The following is a 25147-nucleotide window of genomic DNA, read 5'->3' on the forward strand; positions in this document are numbered from 1 at the left end:
TGTAGAATGGGGAAGGCGCATTATCTATCTGCGTTTGACTGAAGGCAGATTGTGATGGCCCGAAGGATCGGCACGAGCATTTCGAAAACTGCACGACTGGTCGGATGTTCGAGGAGTGCTGGTGAGTGTCTTCAATACGCGGTGAAATCAAAGTGAAACCACGTCAGACGTCGTGGGGGTTGGGCAGCCAACCCTCAATACAGATGTCGTTCGTCGTAGACTGATCAAACTAGTGAAACAGGAGACAGGACGAACTGTGGCGGAACGAACATCAGACTTTAATGCTGGACAGACGATAAGTGTGTCTGAACACAGTGCATCGAATACTCCTAAAGATGGACCACCGCAGCCGACGATCCGTGCATGTGCCAATGTTAGCACCACCACTTCGGCAACTGCGTTTGAATTGGGCACGTGACCATCGCACTGGACGTAGGCGCAGTGGCAGAGCGTTAAATGATCAGATGAATAGCGATACCTCCTTAATCATGCAGATGGGTTTGGTCTCTTCCCCCAAATCAACCTACCAACCGTACCGATGGGAGGGCGCGAGTCCGTCTTCTTCCAGGGGAACAGCTCCTTCACCCCTGCAAGCTGGTGGCGGCTCCATCATGCTCTAGAGAACATTCAGGTGAGCATCCATGGGAGCTCGTGCAAGGCACTATGACGGCCAAGGAGCGTTCTACACTGGTCGCAGACCACGTACACCGCTTAATGATGATCATGTTTCCCGACGGCAATGGCCATTTTTAGCAATATAACGCGCCATATGTCAAGGCCAGGAGTGTGATGGAGTGGTTTGAGGAACACAGTGGCTCGTTCCAATTGGTATGCTTACCCCAACTCGGCAGATCTGAACCTAGTCGAATACATGGGCGATGTTACTGAACCTGGCGTCAGAGCTCATCGTCCCCCTTCCCGGAATTTACGGGAATTAGGTGACTTGTGTGTACGGATTTGATCCCAACTCCGTCCAGCGACCTACCAAGACTTCATTCCTTCCATGCCAGCTGTTATCAGTGCCAAAAGTGGACATACCGACTATTAGTTATGTACTGGCTGATCAGTACACAGGGAGGAAATTAATAAAACTGAAACTGCAGGGAGGGATCCCTGACTGAAAATGGAGAGAAATAGAGGAACAAAGGTCCTACGAGGATTTGTCCAGAAATGGACGGTGTGCATACAACGACAACAAATCGACCCAGAACACAATACAGAGCTGCATCGCATCCACGTCACAACAGATGTTCAAAGTGGCCTCCATGGGATGCAATGCACGCGTTCGCACACACTTGTCATACAGGACACACATAATTGTACTTTGGCTTACACCATGTTGGCACGACACTTGCCTGAAGCTTATGCTAGGATTCGTCTCAATATACTGTAAAACACGGTCCTCCAAACCTTGTGTACGCACAGTCCGCCGCCTCCCTGCACGTTCGTCTGCCTGAAAGGGCTCATGCTCACACAGACGCCCAAAAAGGGCTGTGAATGCAGTGTGATGTGATTTGTGTCTGTGACGGTACTTATTTTGGTATAGCCGTGCTGCCTCTCGACCGTTTCCATCTAGTTGTCTGTACGCAAAACCATTTCGGCATGTTGCCGACATGAATACCGGACTATTCTGCTATTTACGGTACGATCCGTCAATCACACAGCCTGCAACACACAAGGAACACGACAAGTGATCTAAGGAACTTCCATCTGTCAACGCCGTCTACTGTGGCATCGATGCATTTCCGGACATATGTACATAGAACATGTTTTGTTTCGTTTTCAGTCAGGAATCGGTCCCTTCAGTTTTTCGGTTCTATTACTGTTGACTCTGTGTAAATAGAAAACCAAGCGGCCGATCAGTGTGTACCCCACAGAGTTGGCTTGTGAAACTCTCAAACTTCACACCGTTATTTCCATGCCTCAGTACCTAAGGATACTGAGAAAACTGTTGTAACTTATAGTTTTTCCATATTCTAAGGTGTCTTAATTACTTATCAAAATAGAGCTTGTAATATGAAGGATATGCTACTATAGAATAAATATTTATGTGTGAAGTTATCAGAACAGGAATGAATGAACATATCAGTCGATGTTATAAGCAGGTGTCCACCAGAAAATTATACATCTTCCATGGCTAAAGGTACCTACAACCCCAGACGGAGCACTCGTCTCGCTCATGAAACACTCTACAATACACACGGCCAGATTCCGAACTGTAACTGACTGCTTCAACCTGGAAGACAGATTTACTATGAGATGCAACTTAGGTAACGCGCCGAGCAAGATACGACACGCGGGAGGTTGCCGACTGTAGTCCCGCTTGCAAGCAATTATAACCTCCTGTATCCCGATTATTGGAACTACGTTCGATGACCGCCGACTCAGTGTGTATATGTGGGTTCATACTGTCAAGTTCCTAGTAAATTTGGCTCGATGTTGTAATCATTGAAATAACATCGCAGAGCTCCTAACCTGTGATGTTTCATTTCACTTACTCCGAAACTTGTCCTATTATTCTTACTGTTAATCATAATTTTAAACTGATTGGGTTCCCATTTTGAAAGTCATTTGTTTTTGTCACCCTCTTATGGAAAGCTCCTGGTGGAAAGACGTACTGCTTCTGAGAAGTTAATTTGTAGAAATAAATGCTGTCGGCGCAGTGGCAATGCAGCACCTCGACCAGTAAGCAGTCAGGGGTTATCCGGTTGCTAACAAGCCAAGTTAACAGTAAAAGGCGGACGGATTACAACAGGTTTCCTGTTACGTAATTTCTGAGGTTACCTAAGAATGTCTGTTTTGTGGCACGTATTTGGATATGTTGCCAATGCACAGTGTGATTGTAGTTCAAAAGATTAAATATGATTAAGGTCCAACGCTCTGTCGGCGAAAGGTCATTAGAGACGGACCACAGACTCGCGTTGGGACAAGAGCAATTACAGCATTCCAAAATGAGATTTTCACTCTGCGGCGAAGTGTGCGCTGATGTGAAATTTCCTGGCAGATTAAAACTGTGTGACGGACCGAGACTCGAACTCGGGACCTTTGCCTTTCGCGGGCAAGTTCTGCAAGGTTCGCAGGAGAGCTTCTGTAAAGTTTGGATAGTAGGAGACGAGGTACTGGCAGAAGTATAGCTGTGAGGACGGGGCGTTAGTTCTGCTTGGGTAGCTCAGTTGGTAGAGCACTTGTCCGCGAAAGGCAAAGGTCCCTAGTTAGAGTCTCGGTCCGGCACACAGTTTTAATCTGCCAGGAAGTTTCAATTACAGCAATGCCTGAACTGATTTAATGAGACTATTATTTCTGATTTTCTGGACGAGGAATTGAACTGCCATCGTATCGCTGACGAGTCGGGTGTCTTATCACTGCGCCGCCTCAATGACAACGAGCACCGGTGAGGGGGCACTTGGAGAAGACATCTAGAACAGTCATCGAAACACAGAGAGTGAAAAGGCATCGTCAGCTCACCTGACATCAGAAATTTGCTTTAAGGCTGATTAACACTGGATGTCTACAGAACACAGCGAAATGGAATTCGGCGCCACAATCAAATGGTGGTGAGCTCACACTAGAAGCAACGCCAACATAACTTTAATTTGATTCGCACAATACCAAACGGTTTAACTCACAGGCTCTAGTACCGCTCGAAAAAAGGTTTAGGGAGTGGAGGGTCAAAATAAGTGTGAGCAAAAGTCGAACAACCCTTTACACAAGAAAATGCAGAATTCGCAAACCCCACTGCCGTTATGCAGTGAAAGCACAATGTCTTGGAATTCACTTGGACCAATTCTTTAGCTTCAAGAAATGTATGACAGACGTAGCGAACAAAGCACACAATGTGTTAGTCACCTTTTGTTCGTTAGTAAACAGTATGTTGTCTTTAAAAAGGAAAAACAGTCTCCTACTTCAAAAATGGCTCTGAGCACTATGGGACTCAAGTGCTGAGGTCATGAGTCCCCTAGAACTTAGAACTACTTAAACCTAACTAACCTAAAGACATCACACACATCCATGCCCGAGGCAGGATTCGAACCTGCGACCGTAGCGGTCGCGTGGTTCCAGACTGTAGCGCTCAGAACCGCTAGGCCACTCCGGCCAGCAGTCTCCTACTTCACAAGTCGATAATAAAACCAGCTATGCTATACGCTTGCTCCATGTGGGAGCATGCAATGTCTACACATATCAACAAACTACAGGTTGTCCAAAATAAGAGATTGTAGATAATGTTACATGCCACGTGGTTCGTTAGAAATTCAGCAATCGGCAATGGCTCAAAAATTAAAACTGTTTTAAAAGAAATCTGCTCCATATGTGAAAGCTTTTACGCGGAACTTCCTTACTCACCCAACACACTACTTCGTTAGTTATCCATGTACGATATCCATGACCAGCACAAACACTAACTTTCAGAGTAGGTACTGTTACTACGTCAGTATTGCAAATGAGGCTGATGAACGGTACTATAAACATCTCATTTAAATCAGCTTCCCACCGCCAGAACATCCATCAGTCACCACATAGCCATGTATTATGTACAGCGTGTGGTATCTGCCCCTGAAACTTTGAAGCGTTGTAGCTCTCAAACTAAAAGTGATAGGAATGTAATTTAAATTGATGTATACACAGCTGGTGTTATTGATTCCAGTGCATTATAGAAACAAGTATTGTTCCACTTAAAAATTGTATCTTTTTGTTGTAACTCTTTGGGTAATAAACCATGTTCATAGCTCCGCAGACAGTGTAACGCTTCTTATGGTGACATACCGCAATAAATATTTCCGTCGCCTATTACTTCGTAACTTACAGAGGTAAACACATTTAGTGAAACACCCTGTAGGTGTTTTCTTTGCCCGTGTATTGTAAAACATAAAAAAAATTTCGCTCTCAGATACCTGGAATCTCTTACGTTTACAGTACAAATATTCAGGTCTTCGTGTAATCTTTCTAGTGTGCCACGAAAGCAAATCACGCACTAACGTAAAGACTAGGTAACAGCAAGGCACGAAATACGCTATCATAAAACGAGTCACAGTGGCGAGAGAGGGTTAGATAATGATGTTAACAGACAACACCACTGTCCATGTAATAATATCGTCTAAACATAGTAGAATATTTTGACGCTCCGTTTCATTCCGTTCCGTCAAGCGTGATTCGTACTTTACTGAAGAGGAGTGCTGGTAATAGAGCAATTAGTGTGACGCATTGACTGTTGTTGTCACGATAGGTGTGGCTCTCACTTTGAAACCTTGAACGGGCCAGCGGCAGTTGGCGTCGATGTTCTGGTCGTCGGTGGACGTGACGATGGTGAGCCCCGCGGCGGCGCCTGCGGACACGGTGCGCCGCGGGTAGACCGCCTCCCAGGCGCGGCCCGTGTAGCCCTCGTCCAGGCTCCAGCCGCGCACCTTGCTCACCCGGCTGTGGCGCAGCGTGTTGTTCTGGTGCCTGCAACACCCTGCTGCTCACTCCCACCGCCGCTTTCACACTCATTTCACGGAGTATTTCATCTGACAGTAGCAAAGGACTTGGATGAGCAGTTGAACGGAATGGACAGTGTCTTGAAAGGAGGATATAAGATGAACATCAACAAAAGCAACACGAGGATAATGGAATGTAGTCGAATTAAGTCGGGTGATGCTGAGGGAATTAGATTAGGAAATGAGACGCTTAAAGTAGTAAAGGAGTTTTGCTATTTGGAAAGCAAAATAACTGATTCTGGTCGAAGTAGAGAGGATATATAATGGAGGCTGGCAATGGCAAGGAAAGCGTTTCTCAAGAAGAGAAATTTGTTAACATCGAATATAGATTTTAAGTGTCAGGAAGTCGTTTCTGAAAGTATTTGTATGGAGTGTAGCCATGTATGGAAGTGAAACATGGACGATAAATAGTTTGGACAAGAAGAGAATAGAAGCTTTCGAAATGTAGTGCTACAGAACAGTGCTGAAGATTAGATGGGTAGATCACATAACTAATGAGGAGGTATTGAATAGAATTGAGGAGAAGAGGAGTTTGTGGCACAACTTGACTAGAAGAAGGGATCGCTTGGTAGGACATGTTCTGAGGCATCAAGGGATCACCAATTTAGTATTCGAGGGCAGCGTGGAGGGTAAGAATCGTAGAGGGAGACCAAGAGATGAGTACACTAAGCAGATTCAGGAGGATGTAGGTTGCAGTAAGTACTGGGAGATGAAGAAGCTTGCACAGGATAGAGTAGCATGGAGAGTTGCATCAAACCAGTCTCAGGACTGAAGACAACAACAACAGTAGTTGACAATACAAGTACCCTCCAAAAAATAGTCACGCAATTAATTTTGGTACGTTTGCAGGAATATGTCTCGTATGGTAAAGCGAAGATAGACTGCACTATTTCGTTTTGCCACCTCTAACGGCGTGCTACACGGTACTGTGGACCGGAAATTTAAGTTTGGAACTTGACAGAAGACGTTTTTCTTCAAACTTAAACAAAACATTAATTACGTAAATTTCAAATGTGATAATTTAAACTTTGACAGCGATAGAAGAAAATGACATTTATTACTCATTTTTAAATCTGTAAGTGGTTCAGAAAGAAGTTCAACAGGTCTTAAAAAATTTTGTATCATTTGCCCAATAACGTAAAACTCTGACAAGTAGTAAAACGAGTTTTAAAATTAGCTTGAAATAATTTCTTATGGAAAACTTCTATTCCATAGATGAATTATTATTTAAGAACCGGTAATCTGTAAAAAATCTAATTTTAAGAGCAGTTGTACAGAAATTTTTAATACCGTTAAATATACAGAGGGGCCAAAAATGTATCCTCTGTTTAAAAGTCCATAACTTGCAAACTAATTGACGGAGTTGTCTCATTTTTGGTGAAAGTGTAGCTTAAAGTCCAAATTAAAGATATCACTGTAGGTGTTCGAAACGGTCACTATTAACATCCATACACAAACGATGACGCCGAACTGCAGCACGAACTACTGACTGCAACGTGTTCAGTTGGATATTTGCACATGAATGTACGATAGATTCTCGTAGTTCATCCAATGTGCGTGGCTTTTGTCGATACACTACGTCCTTTAGTGTTCCCCACAGGTAAAAGTCCAGAGGAGTTAGGACTGGGGAACGTGGTGGATACTCCACAGCACCTCTACGGCCTATCCATCTTCCTGGTAGATTTTCGTCGAGATACGCCCTAACACTATTTTGGTAGTGGGCTGGGGCACCATCTTGTTTAAAGTAAACTCTTCCGTCTCCACACAAGTCTCGGATGGCAGGTAAAATGGATGCCTGCAGCTTCTGAACGTACACCTTACCGTTAACTGTGCCGTCAAAGAAGAATGGCCCAATCAAGCCCGGTAAGACAACCCACACCACACATTTACACCTGGCAAATTCACGGCTTTGTCTACATGGGCGCTCGGATTTTCGGCGGCCCAGTAGATGCAATTCTGGTGATTTACTGTACCATTGAGTTTGAACTGTGTCTCATCAGACCACACAATCATCTCTGCAAACTCTTCATCGCTGCGCACCGTGTTAGTAAACCACTCGCAGTACTCCATTCTACGATCTGGGTCGTCCTCGTTCATTGCGTATAGCAATCGTGGGATGTAGCACTTCCACTTTGCTGTCTTCAAATTTCGCCGAACACTTGAGCGACTCAATCCAGTTTCACGGGCACACTGTCTCACAGACTTCTGTGGTGAGCGAGTGAATTGTAACACACGACGGGAGTTAGATGGATTTATTGCTGTAACAGGTCGTCCAGATCGTTGTTTGTGTACATCTTTAACAGAGCCTTCGGCTTCAAATTTGTATCAAATGCGACGAATCGTTAAAAGTGTCGGTGGCTCCGTTTGATACTCATTTCGCCATTGCCGTTGAACCTCATTAATGTTTTCGTACTTAAAATACCACTTCAAAACTGACTTCATTTCATCTAATGTAAGCCTTGCGCCAACCATGTTTACTCGAGTAACGAGGTGCAACTAAGCACATAACACTGACTATCTGGCGACTGCCATCTGACAAAACAAAACAACGCAATTCAACGCTTGTGTGGCGATTGCAGGAACTACAAACTATTACACTACCAAAGATGAGAGACTTAGTTTGCCAGTTATGAACTTTGAAACAGTGGATACATTTTTTGGACCCCTCTGTATAAATTTGTAACTGGCCAAGATGTAGCCACCCACTGACACCATGTATACCTGCCCTCTAAACTAACTCATTCCACACCACTTAGATTTTGGATGTTTTTATCTGTACTCACAAGGAAAGTACCCCAGCACTAATGGAAAAATCAAATGAAAAGATTTTAAAAGAGATTCTGCTTCTGTGAAGAAGCTACCTACTACCAGGGGCTGTCTGTTTACGCTTTTGATAATATGGGACCTAAGTCAGTCCCATCCATTGGCGATGTCATCAGGCTTATCAATGTCATCATCACGTGACAAGCCACAAGCCACAGATGTGCTCTTTCCGAAGAAAAATTACGTAAGCTTTTCTTGAGCTGGCATCATGCTTATTGGGGATGCAATGATGATCATTTTACAGGGTAACCACATTTCCATCCTGAGAAGGAACAATGATGATCAGTTTACAGAATGACAGGGGAAGTAATGCAGTAAATGTGAGTTTTATCAATTTTATTTTATTTTATCAAAATTTAACCACTTTACGAAAGCTTGTCCCTGTAATTTTTTTTCCAGTTAGATATGTCGATGGATGACTCGTTTTTTGTAGTTCTGTGCTGTTCAACCTGCTGCTACAGGCCATAACACATAATTTTGTACCAGATAGTTCTTGGATTGGTATCCAGAACTCCTACACACATAAAAAAAGTTTTGCCTCACCCCAGATGCCAGAAATCCTGAAGATATACGTTGACTCTGGATATTATATCACAGACACAGTCCCTTTGACTGTTCAGAGATGTGACTAAACCTGCCCAAAGATGTAAACAACGATGTATGAGCAGCGCCTATTAGACGGAGGGGTCTGACAGCCGACCAGTTACAGTCATTCCACCTGGAAGAAGGTACAAGGCTCGTGTTGTCTGTAGTTCAACCATGCCTAGACGATCAATACCGCTGGTCGATCGCGTCCGCATTTTTACTTTGTGCCAGGAAGGGCTCTCAACAAGGGAAGTGTCCAGGCGTTTCGGAGTGAACGAAAGCGATGTTGTTCGGACATGGAGGAGATACAAAGAGACATGAACTGTCGATGACATACCTCGTTCAGGCGTCCCAAGGGCTACTACTGCAGTGGATGACCGCTACCTACCCAGCATTATGCACATCATATTTTGGAAACAAGTCTTTAATCCATTTAACTTTCTTCAAACCCTTCACATAGAAATGTAATTCAAGGGGAACGGCTACGCGTATCCAAACCAACGCCGTCTTCAATGGTACATCAGCAGCGTCTTTTCTGTGATGGTGGTGATTTTCCATCAACCATTCTGGACAAGTTACGTCCAAGTCACAGCAGGGCACCGTCCAATGTAATATGACAGCACCGGAAGCAATTATGCGACTCCGAGCACCACCCAGCTTCCGACAAGCAAGTTCTTTCGGAACCACTCGTTTGGCTGTGTTCCAGAATTTTTGGCCATAAATATGACGCCGTACACGGTTCAGAAAAGAAAGAAAACATACCAATAGAAAATCTCACTCTTGCAAAAGAATCCTAAACATGTAACAAGGTTTCCCCTTACCTAGAGTAAGATGGCTGCCTCCTGCAATATGCACACAATCGTGAACTGACCAGCAATATACAAACAGCTTCCAGATGTGTCCACAATCAAGAAGTACCTTATCGGCATTCTCCTCAGCAATAGAAGAAGCTTCTAGGAAAAAAAAAACATACCAATGAACAATCTGAAGCAAAATCAACCTAAGCGTGAGGAAAGTGTTTTTCCCCTTATCTTGAGTAAGATTACTGATCAGTTGTGGCTGTCAAGACTTGTTACATATTCTAAAGATCCAAGATGGCCGCACTTTCGATCACGCCATCATGACGTTACTTTCGGTCGAGGAATTGTAAGACGCCTTTCATATCATTTACAGCATTAAATATGCCACATACTCGCATACGTATGTCTTGTTATCCATTTGTGTAAAGGCATCATATCTGCGACAGAATAGTGAATAGCCAGGCAGTATGCTACAGTACTTTTTGGGAACGGTGTTTTTGTCTGCTCTCCAGTTTTCATGTCAATGACAAGATTTCAGTGTGTCTTCGATGAAATGTGTGGGGTACTTCCGCAACTCTGTATTACTCATTAGCGGATTCCTCCTTAGTCCTCTCTCTCCACACTACAGCGACAGAAAATCGCAGTACATTTCATATGCCTCCACAGTATTCTTCATGCTAAAATCGATTGATTAGTTCTCTGGGGATATTTAGATGAATTCAGATCTACCTTCAACTCTTTTATGTCTAATAAATCGAATAATCTGCAATCATTGGCAAACAAATTCCTGAATGAGATTTTCACTCTGCAGCGGAGTGTGCGCTGATATGAAACTTCCTGGCAGGTTAAAATTGTGTGCCGGAACGAGACTCGAACTCGGGACTTTTGCCTTTCGTGGGCAAGTGCTCGACCAACTGAGCTACCCAAGCACGACTCCGGCCCCGTCCTCCCAGCTTTACATCTGCCAGTATCTCGTCTCCCACCTTCCACACTTTGCAGAAGCTCTCCTGCGAAACTAACAGAACTAGCACTCCTGAAAGAAAGGATATTTCGGAGACATGGCTTAGCAACAGCCTGTGGGATGTTTCCAGAATGAGATTTTCACTCTGCAGCGGAGTGGGCACTGATACGAAACTTCCTGGCAGATTAAAACTGTGTGCCGGACCGGGGCGTGAGTCGTGCTTGGGTAGTTCAGTTGGTAGAGCACTTGCCCGCGAAAGGAAAAAGTCCTTAGTTCGAATCTCGGTCCGGCACACAGTTTTACTTTAAAATTATACACTGAGTTGACCAAAGTCATGGGATACCTCCTAACATTGTGTCGGACGTCCTTTTGCCCGGAGCAGTGTAGTAATTCGACGTGACATGGACTCAACACGTCGCTGGAAGTCTCCTGCAGAAATATTGAGCCATGCTGCCTCTATAGCCGTCCATAAGTGCAATATTGTTGCCGGTGCATACAATATGTCGTGCACGAACTGACCTTTCGATTGTGTCACATAAATTTCGATAGGATTAAAGTCGGGTCATCTGCGTGGCCAGATCATTCGCTCGAACTGTGCAGAATGTTCTTCAAACTGATCGCAAACAATTGTGGCCGGTGACATGACACATGTTTGGGAACGTAAAGTCCATGAATGTTTACAAATGATCTCCAAGTAGCCGAACATAACCATTTCCAGTCAATGATCTGTTCAGTTGGACCAGAGAACCCAGACCATTGCTTGATAACACAGTCCGCACCAGCAGCTTGCACAGTGCCGTGTTGACAACTTGGGTCCATGGCTTTGTGGGGTCTGGGCTACGCTCTAACTCTACCATCAGCTGAACAGAACACGAATTTCCAGCCACTTAGGATGCAATCGATATGGTCATGAGTCCAGGAGAGATGCTGCAGGGAATGTACTGCTGTTAGTAAAGGCAGTGAGTCAGCCGTCTCCTCCCATAGGCCACTAACGCCAAATTTTGCCGCACTGACCTAACGGAAACGTTCGTCCTACGTCCCACATGACAACTCTACGCAAACGCTGCTCCTCTCGTTTGTTACGTGAAGGCCGTCGGCCACTGCGTTCTCCGCGGTGAGAGGTAACGCCTGAAACTTGGTATTCTGGGCACACTATGGACTCTGTAGATCTCGGAATACTGAATTCCCTAACGATTTCCGAAACGGAATGTCCATCTACCATTCCACGTTCAGAGTCTGTTAATTCCCGTCGAGCGGTCAAAATCAAGACGGAAACCTTTTCACATGAATCGCCTGAGAATGAAAGCTGCGTCAATGCAGTGCCCTTTTATTCTTTACGTACGCGAATTACCGCCATTTGTATATGTGCATATCGTTGTCTCATGACTTTATTCAAATCGGTGTGTATACTGATGTTTTGAGCGCTTCGTTGAATTTAAGTTAACTGATTTCTGGTTCAACACATTCAATCAAATCCAAATTAATGCTAGAGTAGGGCTAGAGTTAAACTTAGATCATTTCTTAAGATGTTCCACAACAATAATTAATTGCTCTTTCCCGGACACTCATTTTTCTAGCACTTCCCAGTAAATTTTTTTTCAATCGCAATTTTCGACTTAGTGTCTCCGTTATCTGAGCCAATACATTTAGCGTATTCTCTGCTGCAGATAAGTACGTCATGGCGAGCATGTGAAATAATCTTTCTGTAATCCTTCGTGAACCCAAGTATCACACTAAGGGGGATATAGATACCGGCACGTCCAACACCAGCAACCAATTCATTAAGTTTATTTTTCGTTCCCCAACGAACATTCTGCGATGCGATTGCGTCATTTAGGGCAAAAAGTCCATATCCATTCATTAATGTTACGATTCCCGGATTGTATACATGATCAATAATTTGCTTATTCAAACCAAACTGGATTTTCGAAAACAAGTGAAGTGCTCAGTTGTTATTCAAGTCAGTGTCAGAAACTTCACCACTCCTCTTTCAGGAAGAAGTCTTTCTTCAATATGCAGGTGACTCCCTCATGACAGTAGGTAAGTGTTTTCATTTTGATTTTGTATCACAACCGATGTGGAGTCACTGAGTGAAAACTGGTGGACCAAATTGTTTACACTTACGATATTCGAAATTATTAACCTTGTCTTCAACAATAATTCGTTTTCTCACATTCAGTACGTAACTCATGACTTTCTTCATCTTCTTCTTCTTCTTCTTCTCCTTCTTCTTCTCTTCAAACTCAACGTTCTGCCTCAATACGATGCCCATTACATTTCGTTAGAGTAATCGATTTCTTCACTGCCAAAAGCTACAAGATTTTCATCTTGCTCTTGGATTGACATACTTAACTCCTGAAAGATGTGAACTGTATGTGTATCTCTTCGACTGATTCTGGAGTCCTGATCAACAGTTTCTACTCTGTGTCTATCCACTGTATTGCGTCAAAACATAAGTTTAGTTGAGTGTTTGAACGAATTTTTGTTCTGCTGTGATGGAGGACAGGGAGCGTTTGCTAACGCACAATAGCGGGATGGATGCATTAAAAATTACGGAGGAACGAACAACGGCACATTCTTGTGTGGCCTACGTGACTCATGGAGCGACACGGATCTTCCCATCAAAAGTTTTGTTGAAGTTTTTCACTGGGTCTTCGGATTTCTCGGAAGAGGCCTCCAGAAGCATCTGGTAGCTTTCTGTCTGCTGAAGGGCGCTAAAAAGTGTATTCCTGCCAACTCTTCTCGGAGTCTGATTGGACTAGACCGTCTTGCAGAAAACCGTGACAGGGAATGGATCAGTTATAACTGCGAAAAATACGGACACGGAGGCGTCTTTTTCGCTGGCGAAAAGCCGATGACATTGGAGTCAAGGAGATCGTAGTCAGATATGCTTACGGACTTTGGGGACTTGGAGAGTGTGGACATATAAGTGTAGAGTTGCACAGATAGTGGCGTTGTCAGATTGAGATGAGAATAATGGAGATTGAAAGTAATTTTGTTGCAGAGTACAGTCAGATAACAGTGGGGTTAAACACGGAGTAATTTCGATGTTGACAGATGTTGGGCGCTGCGTAAATCACATCTTTGTTGGATGAAGCAGATGGTTGATGTAAGACCACAGAAATTTGCTACCAGGCAGAGCTGCCTCAGCTTGAAAGATGAAATGGCAAGAAACATGTAACTGTAATCGTGGTTAGCGAGGAATTTTAGGCGCCGATGTAACTGATATCACACTCGGTATATCAACTTTCCTCTTCGGGAGATTATGTAACTAACAAATTGATTCAAAGTCATCCTTTCAGTATGAGTAGGTATTGGATTTGCTCATTCAGAAAAGCGATGTTTCGGTGTCGTCCATCCTACTACTAAATGTTGTTGTTGTGGTCTTCAGTCCTGAGACTTGTTTGATGCAGCTCTCCGTGCTACTCTATCCTGTGCAAGCCTCTTCATCCCCGAGTAACTACTGCAACTTACATCTCTGAATCTCCTTAATGTATTCATCTCTTGGTCTCCCTTTACGACCCCACACTTCCCTCCAGTACTAAATTGGTAATCCCTAGATGCTTTACAATATGTGCTACCAACCTATCCCCTCTTCTAGTCAGGTTGTGCCACAAATTTCTCTTCTCCACAGTTCTGTTCAGTACCTCCTCATTACTTATGTCATCTACCCATCCAATCTTCAGTATTATTCTGTAGCACCACTTTTAAAAAGCTTCTATTCTCTTCTTGTCTGGACTGTTAATCGTCCATGTTTCACTTCCATACGTGGCTACACTCCATACAAATACTTTCAGAAAGGACTTCCTGCCACTTAAATCTATGCTCGAGGTTAACAAATTTCTCTTTCTCAGAAACGCTTTTCTTGCCATTGCCAGTCAACATTTTATATCCTCCCTACTTTGATCATCATCAGTTATTTTGCTTCTCAAATAGCAGAAATCATCTACTACTTTAAGTGTCTCATTTCCTAATCTAATTCCCTCAGTATCACCTGATTTAATTCGACTACATTCCATTATCCTCGTTTTCCATTCGTTGACATTTACCTTATATCCTCCTTTCAAGACACTCTCCATTCCCTTCGGCTGCTCTTCCAGGTCCTTTGCAGTATCTGACAGAATTACAATGTCATCGGCAAACCTCAGAGTTATTATTTCTTCTCTCTGGACTTTAATTACTACTCCAAATATTCTTTTCTTTTCTTCACTGCTTGCTCAGTGTACATATTGAGTAACACCGGGGATAGGCCAAAACCCTGTCTCACTCCCTTCTCAACCACAGCTTCCCTTTCGTGCCCCTCGAGTCTTATAACTGCCATTTGGTTTGTTTGCAAATTGTAAATAGCCTTTCGCTCCCTGTATTTTACCCCTACCATCTTTGGAATTTGAACAGAGTGTTCCAGTCAACATTATCAAAAGCTTTCTACAAATGGTATAAAAGTAGGTCTGCCTTTCCTTAAACTATCTTCTATGAGAAGTCGTAGGGTCAGTATTGCCTCGCGTGTTCCTTCTTTTATTCGGAATTGAAATTGATCTTCGCCGGAATTGGCTTCTACCAGTTTTTCCATTCTTCTGTAAAGGATTCGTGTTAGTATTTTTCAACCGTGACTTACTAAACTGACAGCTAGATAATTTTCACACCTGTCAGCACTTACTTTCTTTTGAATTGGTATTATTATATTCTTTTTGATGTCTCAGGCTGTTTTGCCTGTCTCATACGTCTCACCAGATGGAAGAGTTTTGGTCATTTCTGGCTCTCCCGAGGCTATCAGTGGCTCTAACGGGATGTTGTCTACTTCTGGGGCCTTGTTTCAACTTAAGTCTTACAGTACCTTGTCAAATTCTTCATGCAGTACACTATGTGCCTTCTCATCTTCATTTACGTTCTCCTCCATTGTTATAACGTTGTCCTCAAGAACATCTCCCTTGTATAGAGCCCCTATATACTCTTTCCACCTTTCTGCTTTGCCTTCTTTGTTTAGGACTGGTTTTCCATCAGAGCTCTTGATATTCACGCAGGTGGTTCTCTTTTCTCCAAAGGTCTCTTTAATTTTCCTGTAGGCAGCATCTATTTTTTCCCTTGTGATATGCGTTCCTGGAACCTTACATTAATCATCTAGCCGTTCCTGCTTAGCCATTTCAATTCCTGTCGATCCCATTTTTGAGACATTTGTGTTCCCTTTCGCCTGATTAATTTATTGCATTTTTATATTTTCTCCTTTCATCGATTAAATTCAGTATCTCTTGTGTTACCGAAGTATTTCTACAAATCCTCATCCTTTTACCTACTTGATTCTCTGCTGCCTTTACTATTTAATGTCTTAAAGCTTTACATTTTTCTTCTACTGTCTTTTTTTCCCGTATTCTTGTCAATCGTTCCATAATGCTCCCTCTGAAACCTTCTACAACCTCTGGTTCTTTCAGTTTATGCAGGTCCTGTATTCTTAAATTCTTGCCTTTTTGCAGTTTCCTTAGTTGTAATCTACAGTTAATCGGCAACGTCGATGGTTCATGGTGAGGACTATTAACTAAAGAAGCTTTATTAAGAAGAGCTGTAACTGGACACCCCACGACTGGCTCATATGTGCTCTGCAGTGTTCTCTGCTGATGTATGAGTGTTCTCTGTCAATTTCCATAATTCCTTTAATTGAACAGTAGTATCCATTTCCTCATTCCACAGAGACCATCTCACGCTTACCCTTCTGACCATCAGTTTTCACTATGATAGGAATTGATACGGGTCAATAACAAGCAGTAATTTTACAACATTTTACTGTGTAATTCAATGTCAGTCGTCCAAGAGAATGTCAATAAATATTGTAGTTTACAATGCTCTTTTTAAATCACCGGTTCCCAATCCCACTGCAGTTATGGTCATTAGAATAAACCAGTAAGGTTAAAATTACATTCAAAGATCAGTTAGTCATCTCCATAAGGTTGTACCGAGTTAGCATTAGCGTGTGCAGAGCTGCATACCGAACTCACTCTCTTAAGTTCAGGGCTTAGATGATTCATTTCTTAATAGCCTCCGGTATGGCTTTAGTACTCATGGTTGACGATCAATTAAAAGTTGTTAGAGAAACATGTTTTCGTAGGACAGGAACGATCAGCTATTACTGATTCACTAGCCTTTATCAATTATAAATCCAGATATTCCCAAACATGTATTATAAGCCCTAGATATTCCCAAACATGTATTGTAAGCCCTAGATATTCCCAAAGATCTATACTACCAGTAGCCAAAATAAACAAATACATATCTTTCATTCTGAAACGTACCTCACCTGGACTGTCATATACAAGACGCAGCAGTGTGTAATGAATCCTAGAAACGTCACAGATCAGAGTCAAAGGACACGACGTTAATGTTCTGGATACTTATTGCCTGTTCTGCTAACTTTACGGTTTCTTTTCTAATTAAATCTCTCAAAACTTAAAAGATAGCCTATATTATCGTACAGCTTAAAATCACTATGTAGATTACGCAACATCTCGCATCGTTTGAGAGTTTTAGTGTAACTGATGTTCAGTTTGATACGGACTTCTTTTGTTCCCTTTACATCATCCTTTATGCCATTCTTGATGTTATCTGATTATCTCCCTCTATAGGACGGAAATAATGTCATCTAGTTCACAAGTTCCATGTTTTGAAGTAACTCTATCCAGAATTTTCTGATCACTTATCTTGTTACAAAAGTAGGAGCTCTTGTTTTCCAACGTAAAATAAGCTGAGTAAGGCAGTTTACTATGCATAATTTTGTATGCACGATGAGATAGATTTAGTGTGGGGCTAAAGAGTTTTTACCAGATAGGCCTATCTTGATGACATACATTGCGATACTGTCAGTATGTGCTAACAGACTTTCTAATTTACCTAGAGTTCAGAAACTTTAAACAAAGGTGTCTACACAAATTACTGTTAGGTAATTGAATTGTGTTGAAGTTGTACTTGTTGGTATAGTTTTTGGAATATATCATTATTTATGGAGGAGCTGGTAAGGCTATCGATGTAATATAAAACATTAACTTTCATCCTGCAAGATACCCAATGTGAACCCGGTTTACTTTCCATCTGGAGGTTAACAATCGCAATCTCGTATCTTTTAGGCATTTTCGGTAAAGGATCTCTCATGAACACATCTCAAAAATGGTATTTCCAGTTTTTTTGTCATAATCAGTATTAGTATGTACTCTTGTTGGAAGATAGCTAGGGAGTAATTTTTTTCATCAAATACATGTATCCAGTCAATTTTTCCTATTTGGTCCTAACTACAAGCTCATGCCATCAAGAAGTGCTATTGCTTTCATTGTGTGATTATATTTTGCATCTCACCTACTTATTTGTGAGTGGTCGTTACATCATTAATTGCCTTAGCCGTGCCAGCTTCACCACCAGCTAATCATCCAATTGCCGATAATGCAGATAATTTTGGGGTAAGAGGTAATGGGGATGGGTGTTACATGCTCTTTATACAGCGATTTTGCTTTTGGAGTAACTTGTGAAGAAATTTTACAAGCTATTTTTACAGCTATTATGTGGCCTGCTTAGCTGGATGGTAACGTGCTTGCCTCCCATGCACTGGGCCTGGATTCGATTCCCGGTCGGGTTGGAGATTTTCTCCGCTCGGGGACTGCGTATTGTGTTTGTCCTCATCATCATTTCATCCTCATAATCGGCCGCATGTCGCTCAATGTGGCACCGGCTGAAATAAGATTTGCACTTGGCGGCCGAACCCGAATGGGACATCCCGGCCAACAATGCCATACGATCATTTCATTTAATTTCATGGTATTACTGCCCTTTTCATACACTTTATACTACTCTGGACTGTTATAATTTGTTCATTACATTCTATGCACTCTTCTTCTTCGTCTTCTTCTCCATCTCTGTCATACCATGGTAATCTTAAATTTAGCTTTAATTGCACCAGCCACTGGTAAAGCAAATAATTTTTAACTCAGCCTTTCACGCTACACCATGCTTTTTCAGCTAGATTCTAATCTGCTCAGTGTCTGACAGACTGTCTGGGTGCATTCCATAAGTCGCGTCATGTTCCTTGTACGCTGCATCTAATGCTTTGACTCCAGTATCATCTCTGTTGCTCTGTTCCGTCAACTTTGTTCCCAGCCCACGGTATGGATAAACAGTTGTATGAAGTTCTATGGCTATGCTGCTAATAACACGATTACAGAGAAATAGCCGGCCCGTGTGACCGAGCGGTTCTAGGCGCTACAGTCTGGAACCGCGCGACCGCTACGATCGCAGGTTCGAATCCTGTCTCGGGCATGCATGTGTGTGATGTCCTTAGGTTAGTTAGATTTAAGTAGTTCTAAGTTCTAGAGGACTGATGGCCTCAGAAGTTAAGTCCCACAGTGGTCAGAGCCATTTGAACCATTTTTGAACAGAGAGATACACGTTGCTTCTTCTTCTTCTTGTTCATTGCTGGAATTTCACCTCATGAGTGATGTATTATAATCTATGCAGTACAGTTATACATCAGATGCTGATGTGTTAGTATGTACTTCAACTTCCAATTAGTCATATTACTGACGAAAGTGGGTTACAACTACAAAATCTGAAGCATGCAGATCTATTGGATGCATTGTGTCTGTTTCTTTCAACTGTGTAAAAACGAATTTGATTACCATATCCTTGTTTAAAATGGTCTCAAATTTAAGAGTGTGTACATATTTCGGTATAGCTTCAGCAATATAGATATAAATTTCCGGCTGAAATGTTCTCAAACTTTAATGCTATTGAAGAGTCCACATTTTCAAGTAAGAAGGGTGTTATATCTCCTGATGAAGTGCTACCGGTTCCAGTTTTTGTTTTTGAAGATATTACTTATGATAAGCAAGGTTGCATCAGGGCATTCATTTCTATTGGTCGCCGTTATGATGTAGAAGCATTTTATCCGTGTCAAACATACAACAGAATTCCAGAACATTTAATTAGAGGTAATGCTAATGTAATTGTTATTCTTTTCAAACGAGATCAAAGTAACTGAGGCATGTATCCAATGATCATCTTAAGTCGTGTATAACTTTTAATGCAGTCCTCACAATGTGTAAACAAGCATGGAAAGAGAATGCATGGAATTTTATGATTTAAATAAGGCATTATGGTATTAAATTTCATAAATGTATTCCAATTTGATATCATCTGCTACTCGTGAGCACTGATATAAACTGAGATTCTTGTTTATAATCAGTTCAGATTTTGAGTGACCATTGCAGTTGTCAACTTATCTCTTAATTCCATTAATCAAATGAGTAGTTTTAAAAGTCAGGTGTTGAAATCTCAATGAAATATTTGCAGGAAACTGGAATTGCAAAAAATAGAGCTGAGGCCTGGCTGTACTGGAAAAAGCGTTTTGACCTGTTTATCAAACACTATGTTTAGACAGCTATTTGGAGAGCAAAATAAGCATGGAGAGCTGCGTCAAACCAGTCTCTGGACTGAAGACCACAACAACAACAATGACAGGAGAGACGCACCGGCCAGTATAAAGGAGGCGGAGAGTATTGTGTTGTCAGATGACTAGCAGTGACAGCAGAATGGGTCGGGCTGGAGAGTTCAGTGACTTTAAACGTAGACTAGTCACTGGATCTCCATGAGTAGGAACATATAAACTTCTCGAAAGCTGCTGCAGGTCGACTGTTGGTGATGTGATGTTACTTTAAATTAGATTAAGTAGTGCCTAAGCGCAGGAACCGATGATCTCAGCAGTTTGGTCCCATAGGTACTTAGCACCACCATTATTAACGTATTTGTCACTAAAAAATTTCCCTTATTTAAAAGATTTATCTCTGGATATGACTTTGTTCCAGAAATATCTAAATGGCTGTTTGTCTCTTGAATAAATCTAAACTTTTTAATGATCGCTGAAATGGTAACATGAACTTTCCGAAAGACGATAAGCTCTTTCACCGTCTCAGGAGTCACTTCTCTTTTTCGCTCGAGGAAGAGGGTCGCACATGCTTAGACAACATAGAGCTGTGGTATGGAAAAGCCCACCAACAATGAAGTTCCGAACTCTTTAAAACAGCACATTTCATTTTTTTAAAATTTTCGTATGAATTATTATATACATCAAATAAAGAAAATATTAACTACATTAAAAGGTTTCCTTTCCTTCATTCGGGAAAAATATACTGCGACTTTTTCTGTTTACTTTTCCTTTATTCTTTGTTCCTGCATATTTTGCATTTATAATGTTCTTTAGTCTCACAAAATCTTTTTCTCTCAATATTTCTCCCATTATTAGGCTCGTTAGTACCCTCTAAATCATCTTTGGAACGCGTGAGATTCCGAGTCGGAGCAGCATCATACTTCAACTTGAGTTTCGGGAAAAGATTCAGCAATTCACATTTCAAATCAGCAAAATCTATTGAGCACACTCAAGCATTAGGAACTGAAAACGGATCAGTACGTTTTCAGGCATTGTGACCGTACAAGCTGTGGCGAGAGTTTAGAGCGGTAGTTTACCGCCACATAGCACGGGGCCGTGGCGAGCCGCTAGCGTTTACGTGCCCTTGGAAAATCCCGAGCGCTTGGGCAGGGGTGGGTATGGCCGTTTTTTCATGCTTGGAGGAATTCCAGAGTAAAATTGATAGAAACAAAACTAAGAGTGACACGGAGGTGCGAGTTGGCACTGATGGACATAAAAATATGTAAAGCTAAATTATCTAGACGGGCCACAAAAATATGCAATCGTTTAGAAGTTATTGTTGTCTTAAACATTGAAAATTTACGGAAGTTCAAAAGCTAATATCTCGGCAATGCTTTGGCCGATTAATATGAACAAAGAGTTTACAGATGCGGATAGTAGAGCTGCAGCGAGCAATCATAGCTGATTTAGCATAGTGTGTACCATTTTCGAATGAGAGGTCGGAATATGGGATTCGACTGAGAGAAAGCCGGCCGGTGTGGCCGTGCGGTCTAGGCGCTTCACTCTGGAACCGCGTGACCGCTCCGGTCGCAGGTTCGAATCCTGCCTCGGGCATGGATGTGTGTGATGTCCTTAGGTTAGTTAGGTTTAAGAAGTTCTAAGTTCTAGGGGACTGATGACCACAGATGTTAAGTCCCATAGTGCTCATTTTGAACTGAGAGAAACTGTGTTTTTGGTAATAAATAAATTAAAAGAGACGAAGCTAGCGGCAGCATCCTAAAGTTTAAACTAACTCCTGCATTACCCCTATTTGATTTTGTATTTATAGCCCTGTATTCACCTGACCAGAAGTCTTCTTCCTCCTACCACCGAACTTCACTTATTCCCACTATATCTAGCTTTAGCCTATCCATTTCCCTTTTTAAATTTTCTAACCTACCTGTCCGATTAAGGAATCGGACACTCCATGCTCCGATCCGTAGAATGCCAGTTTTCTTTCTCCTGATAACGACGTCCCCCTAAGTAGCACTACGGGATTTAACGACTGAGGTCATCAGTCCCCTAGACTTAGAACTACTTAAACCTGACTAAACTAAGGACACCGCACAAATCCATGCCCGAGGCAGGATTAAAACCTGCGAGCGTAGCAGCAGCGCGGTTCCGGACTGTAACGTCTAGAATCGCTCGGTCACAGCAGTCGGCTGAGTAGTCCCCGCCCAGTGATCCGAATGGTGGACTGTTTAACCTCCGGAATATTTTACCCAAGAGGACTCCATCAAAAAATGGGTCAAATGGCTCTGAGCACTATGGGACTTAACATCTATGGTCATCAGTCCCCTAGAACTTAGACTACTTAAACCTAACTAACCTAAGGACAGCACACAACACCCAGCCATCACGAGGCAGAGAAAATCCCTGACCCCGCCGGGACGCCATCATCATTTAACGATACAGTAAAGCTGCATGCCCTTGGGAAAAATTACAGCTGTAGTTTCCCCTTGCTTACAGGCATTCGCAGCACCAGGACAGCAAGGCAGTTTTGATTAATGCTACAAGGCCCGATCAGTCAACCATCCAGACTATTTCACCCGCAACTACTGAAAGGGCTGCTGCCCCTCTTCAGGAACCACGCGTTTGTCTGGCCTCTCAACAGATACCCCTCCGTTGTGGTTGCACCAACGGAACCGCTATCTGCATCTCTGAGGCACGTAAGCCTCCACACCAACAGCAAGGTCCATGCTTCATGGGCGGGAGAAAAAGCTTAGAAAGAATTAATCTCCAACGATTGAGTCAGCAACTCACAGTGGAGTACACTCTACCTCAGGATCAGTTCGTATTTCGAGATGGTTTCTCCACAACGCAACATGTTCTTCACCTATAGGTAGAAGTAACGCTGTCGCTCAACAACTAAAAGTTTTGCGGTACCATCTTCATGTATGTGCCTAGAGTCTTCGACAGCAATGCGGCGCTAGAGCCTGTTACGTAAAATCTTTCCGCTGGGCTTCTCAGTCCCCGAAGTGCAGCTGTTTGTCAAGTACATACTGGCATGGCATGGTATGTTTTAGTTTTGATACCTCAACCATACGAGAAATCAGCCCTGGAGTGTCTAAGGGGTCGGTTACATGGGCAGTGCTGTATACCATATAACATCAGACGTGCCAAGAACACCAAGTATCACTTGTAGTGGATCACCTCAGCCAAATACCTCGAGATCATCACCAATGGGAAGCTCACATGGCAGCAGCGAGTGAGCGAAGAAAGTTCGAAGGAAAACCTACCAGACGTTTGGGGCTCTTTATCCCGTAATTAACGAGAAGTCGGAGCTGTCTACCGACTGTGGCTTCACTCATGGCAGGTTACTCGACTGATGTTGGGCTACACTTCCTTAGCATAAGAAACGCAGGGAAGATTCTTCTACAGAGCCTCTAAATATTGGAGAAGAAGATTCTGAGACGGGTCTTCTACGTGACAGAAAATTTCGCAGCCTGTTGCCTAGTTGATGCCGCCGAGAAGCTAGAGATCATGGACAGGTTCAGTGAGAATGCAGCACAATTCAAAAGTCTATAGTAAGTACAGTTTAAGGTTTCTCAGAAGGGAACGCAAATGTCAACTACTTTTTTCAAGCGAACTGACATACAAACGAAGTGCCAGTTAGTGAATAGTTTGAGGAGTCAAGCAGTATATTGCTCCCTCCTATATATATCTGGCGAAGAGACCATGAGGATAAAATCAGAGAGATTAGAGCCCACACAGAAACATACCGACAATCTTTCTTTCCACGAACAATACGAGACTGGAATAGAAGGGAGAACCGATAGAGGTACTCACGGTACCCTCCGTCACACACCGTCAGGTGGCTTGCGGAGTATGGATATAGATGTAGATGTGTAATTAAGTATGTATTTTTATTTGTTTATTTTGTTTAGTATAAAAAATCCTGGAAAAACAAAATCACGCTACAAAAACATTATTTGTGTAAAAACGGTGACAGATACAAAAAAATGGACTTAAGATTGTTATTTCCCGGAAAATTTCCATATTGCAAATCATATATGTTTTGGAGTTTAGTTTTAGAATACTCGTAATTTTTTTGTCAAACATTGTTGTGAGTTAGGCAGTCGTTTCGAGGGTGCATAGGGCGACCATCTTTGAGGACGGTTGGTTTTGAGCGACGCAAGAGCTGGACGTGCCATGCATCTGGTGGTGGTAGTGGTTGATAGCCACGTTCGGGAACAAGTATGTATGTAGCGACGTTCGAAAACGATAAAGCTGAGAGCACTGTAGTGGTTTAGGAAAGGAGACAAGAGTGTATTTTGTGAATTGTGAACAGATTGTCAAAAAATGGTTCAACTGGCTCTGAGCACTATGGGACTTAACTTCTAAGGGCATCAGTCCCCTAGGACTTAAAACTAATTAAACCTAACTAACCTAAGGACATCACAGACATCCATGCCCAAGGCAGGACTCGAACCTGCGACCGTAGCGGTCGCGCAGGTCCAGACTGTAGCGCCTAGAACCGTTCGGCCACCCCGGCCGCCGAACAAATTGTCGAGTGCCGTGATCGCGGCATATGAATTTTATGGTGAAGTGTTGTAGCATCAGTTACTAACGGCTGCCCTTACGTAAGAGCTCCACAGACTGCATTTATGTGTTTTAGTGAGTATATATTTGAAAAATAAACTACTTGTTCAAATTATAAATCAACGTTGAGTGACTCTGTATTGTAAATTACATCGCAATACTTTTTCTGTTGTCTGCTACGGCTAGGACAACTTGCGATCGCGAGCGAAGCAAACTATTATTTTACTATTTAACTACTATTTACTATTTTATTCCAAACTTAGGCCACGAGGGGTAACCGTGAGAATTGAGGCACCTTGCCACGATTTTCGCGGCTCCCTCCCCCCCCCCCCCCCCCCTCCCTTTAGGGACCTATGACCTAAGCAGTTTGGTCCCATAGGAACTTACCACCACCCAGTTCTAACTTACTCTCAGAATCTCTAATGTCTGTAGATTAAATCGGCACTTAATCTTAAATCACTGACAAGAGAGAATATACACGTAAACTACGCTATATTCACTCCTGAACGCAATTACAAAGCAGTAGGTAATT

General features: G+C 42.6%; 1 protein-coding gene across 1 annotated transcript in view; it reads right to left on the reverse strand.

The window, feature by feature from the left end:
• The window catches only part of LOC126272183 (pickpocket protein 28-like), a 268820-nt gene that overhangs the window by 153732 nt on the left and 89941 nt on the right, over positions 1 to 25147 (reverse strand). Inside the window, exon 6 of the mRNA XM_049974837.1 lies at positions 5235 to 5439. Within this exon, the coding sequence (XP_049830794.1) occupies positions 5235 to 5439 (205 nt within the window). The remainder of the gene's footprint in view (positions 1 to 5234; positions 5440 to 25147) is intronic.

This window comes from Schistocerca gregaria, chromosome 5, assembly GCF_023897955.1.
Source record: "Schistocerca gregaria isolate iqSchGreg1 chromosome 5, iqSchGreg1.2, whole genome shotgun sequence".
Classification (NCBI taxonomy): domain Eukaryota; kingdom Metazoa; phylum Arthropoda; class Insecta; order Orthoptera; family Acrididae; genus Schistocerca; species Schistocerca gregaria.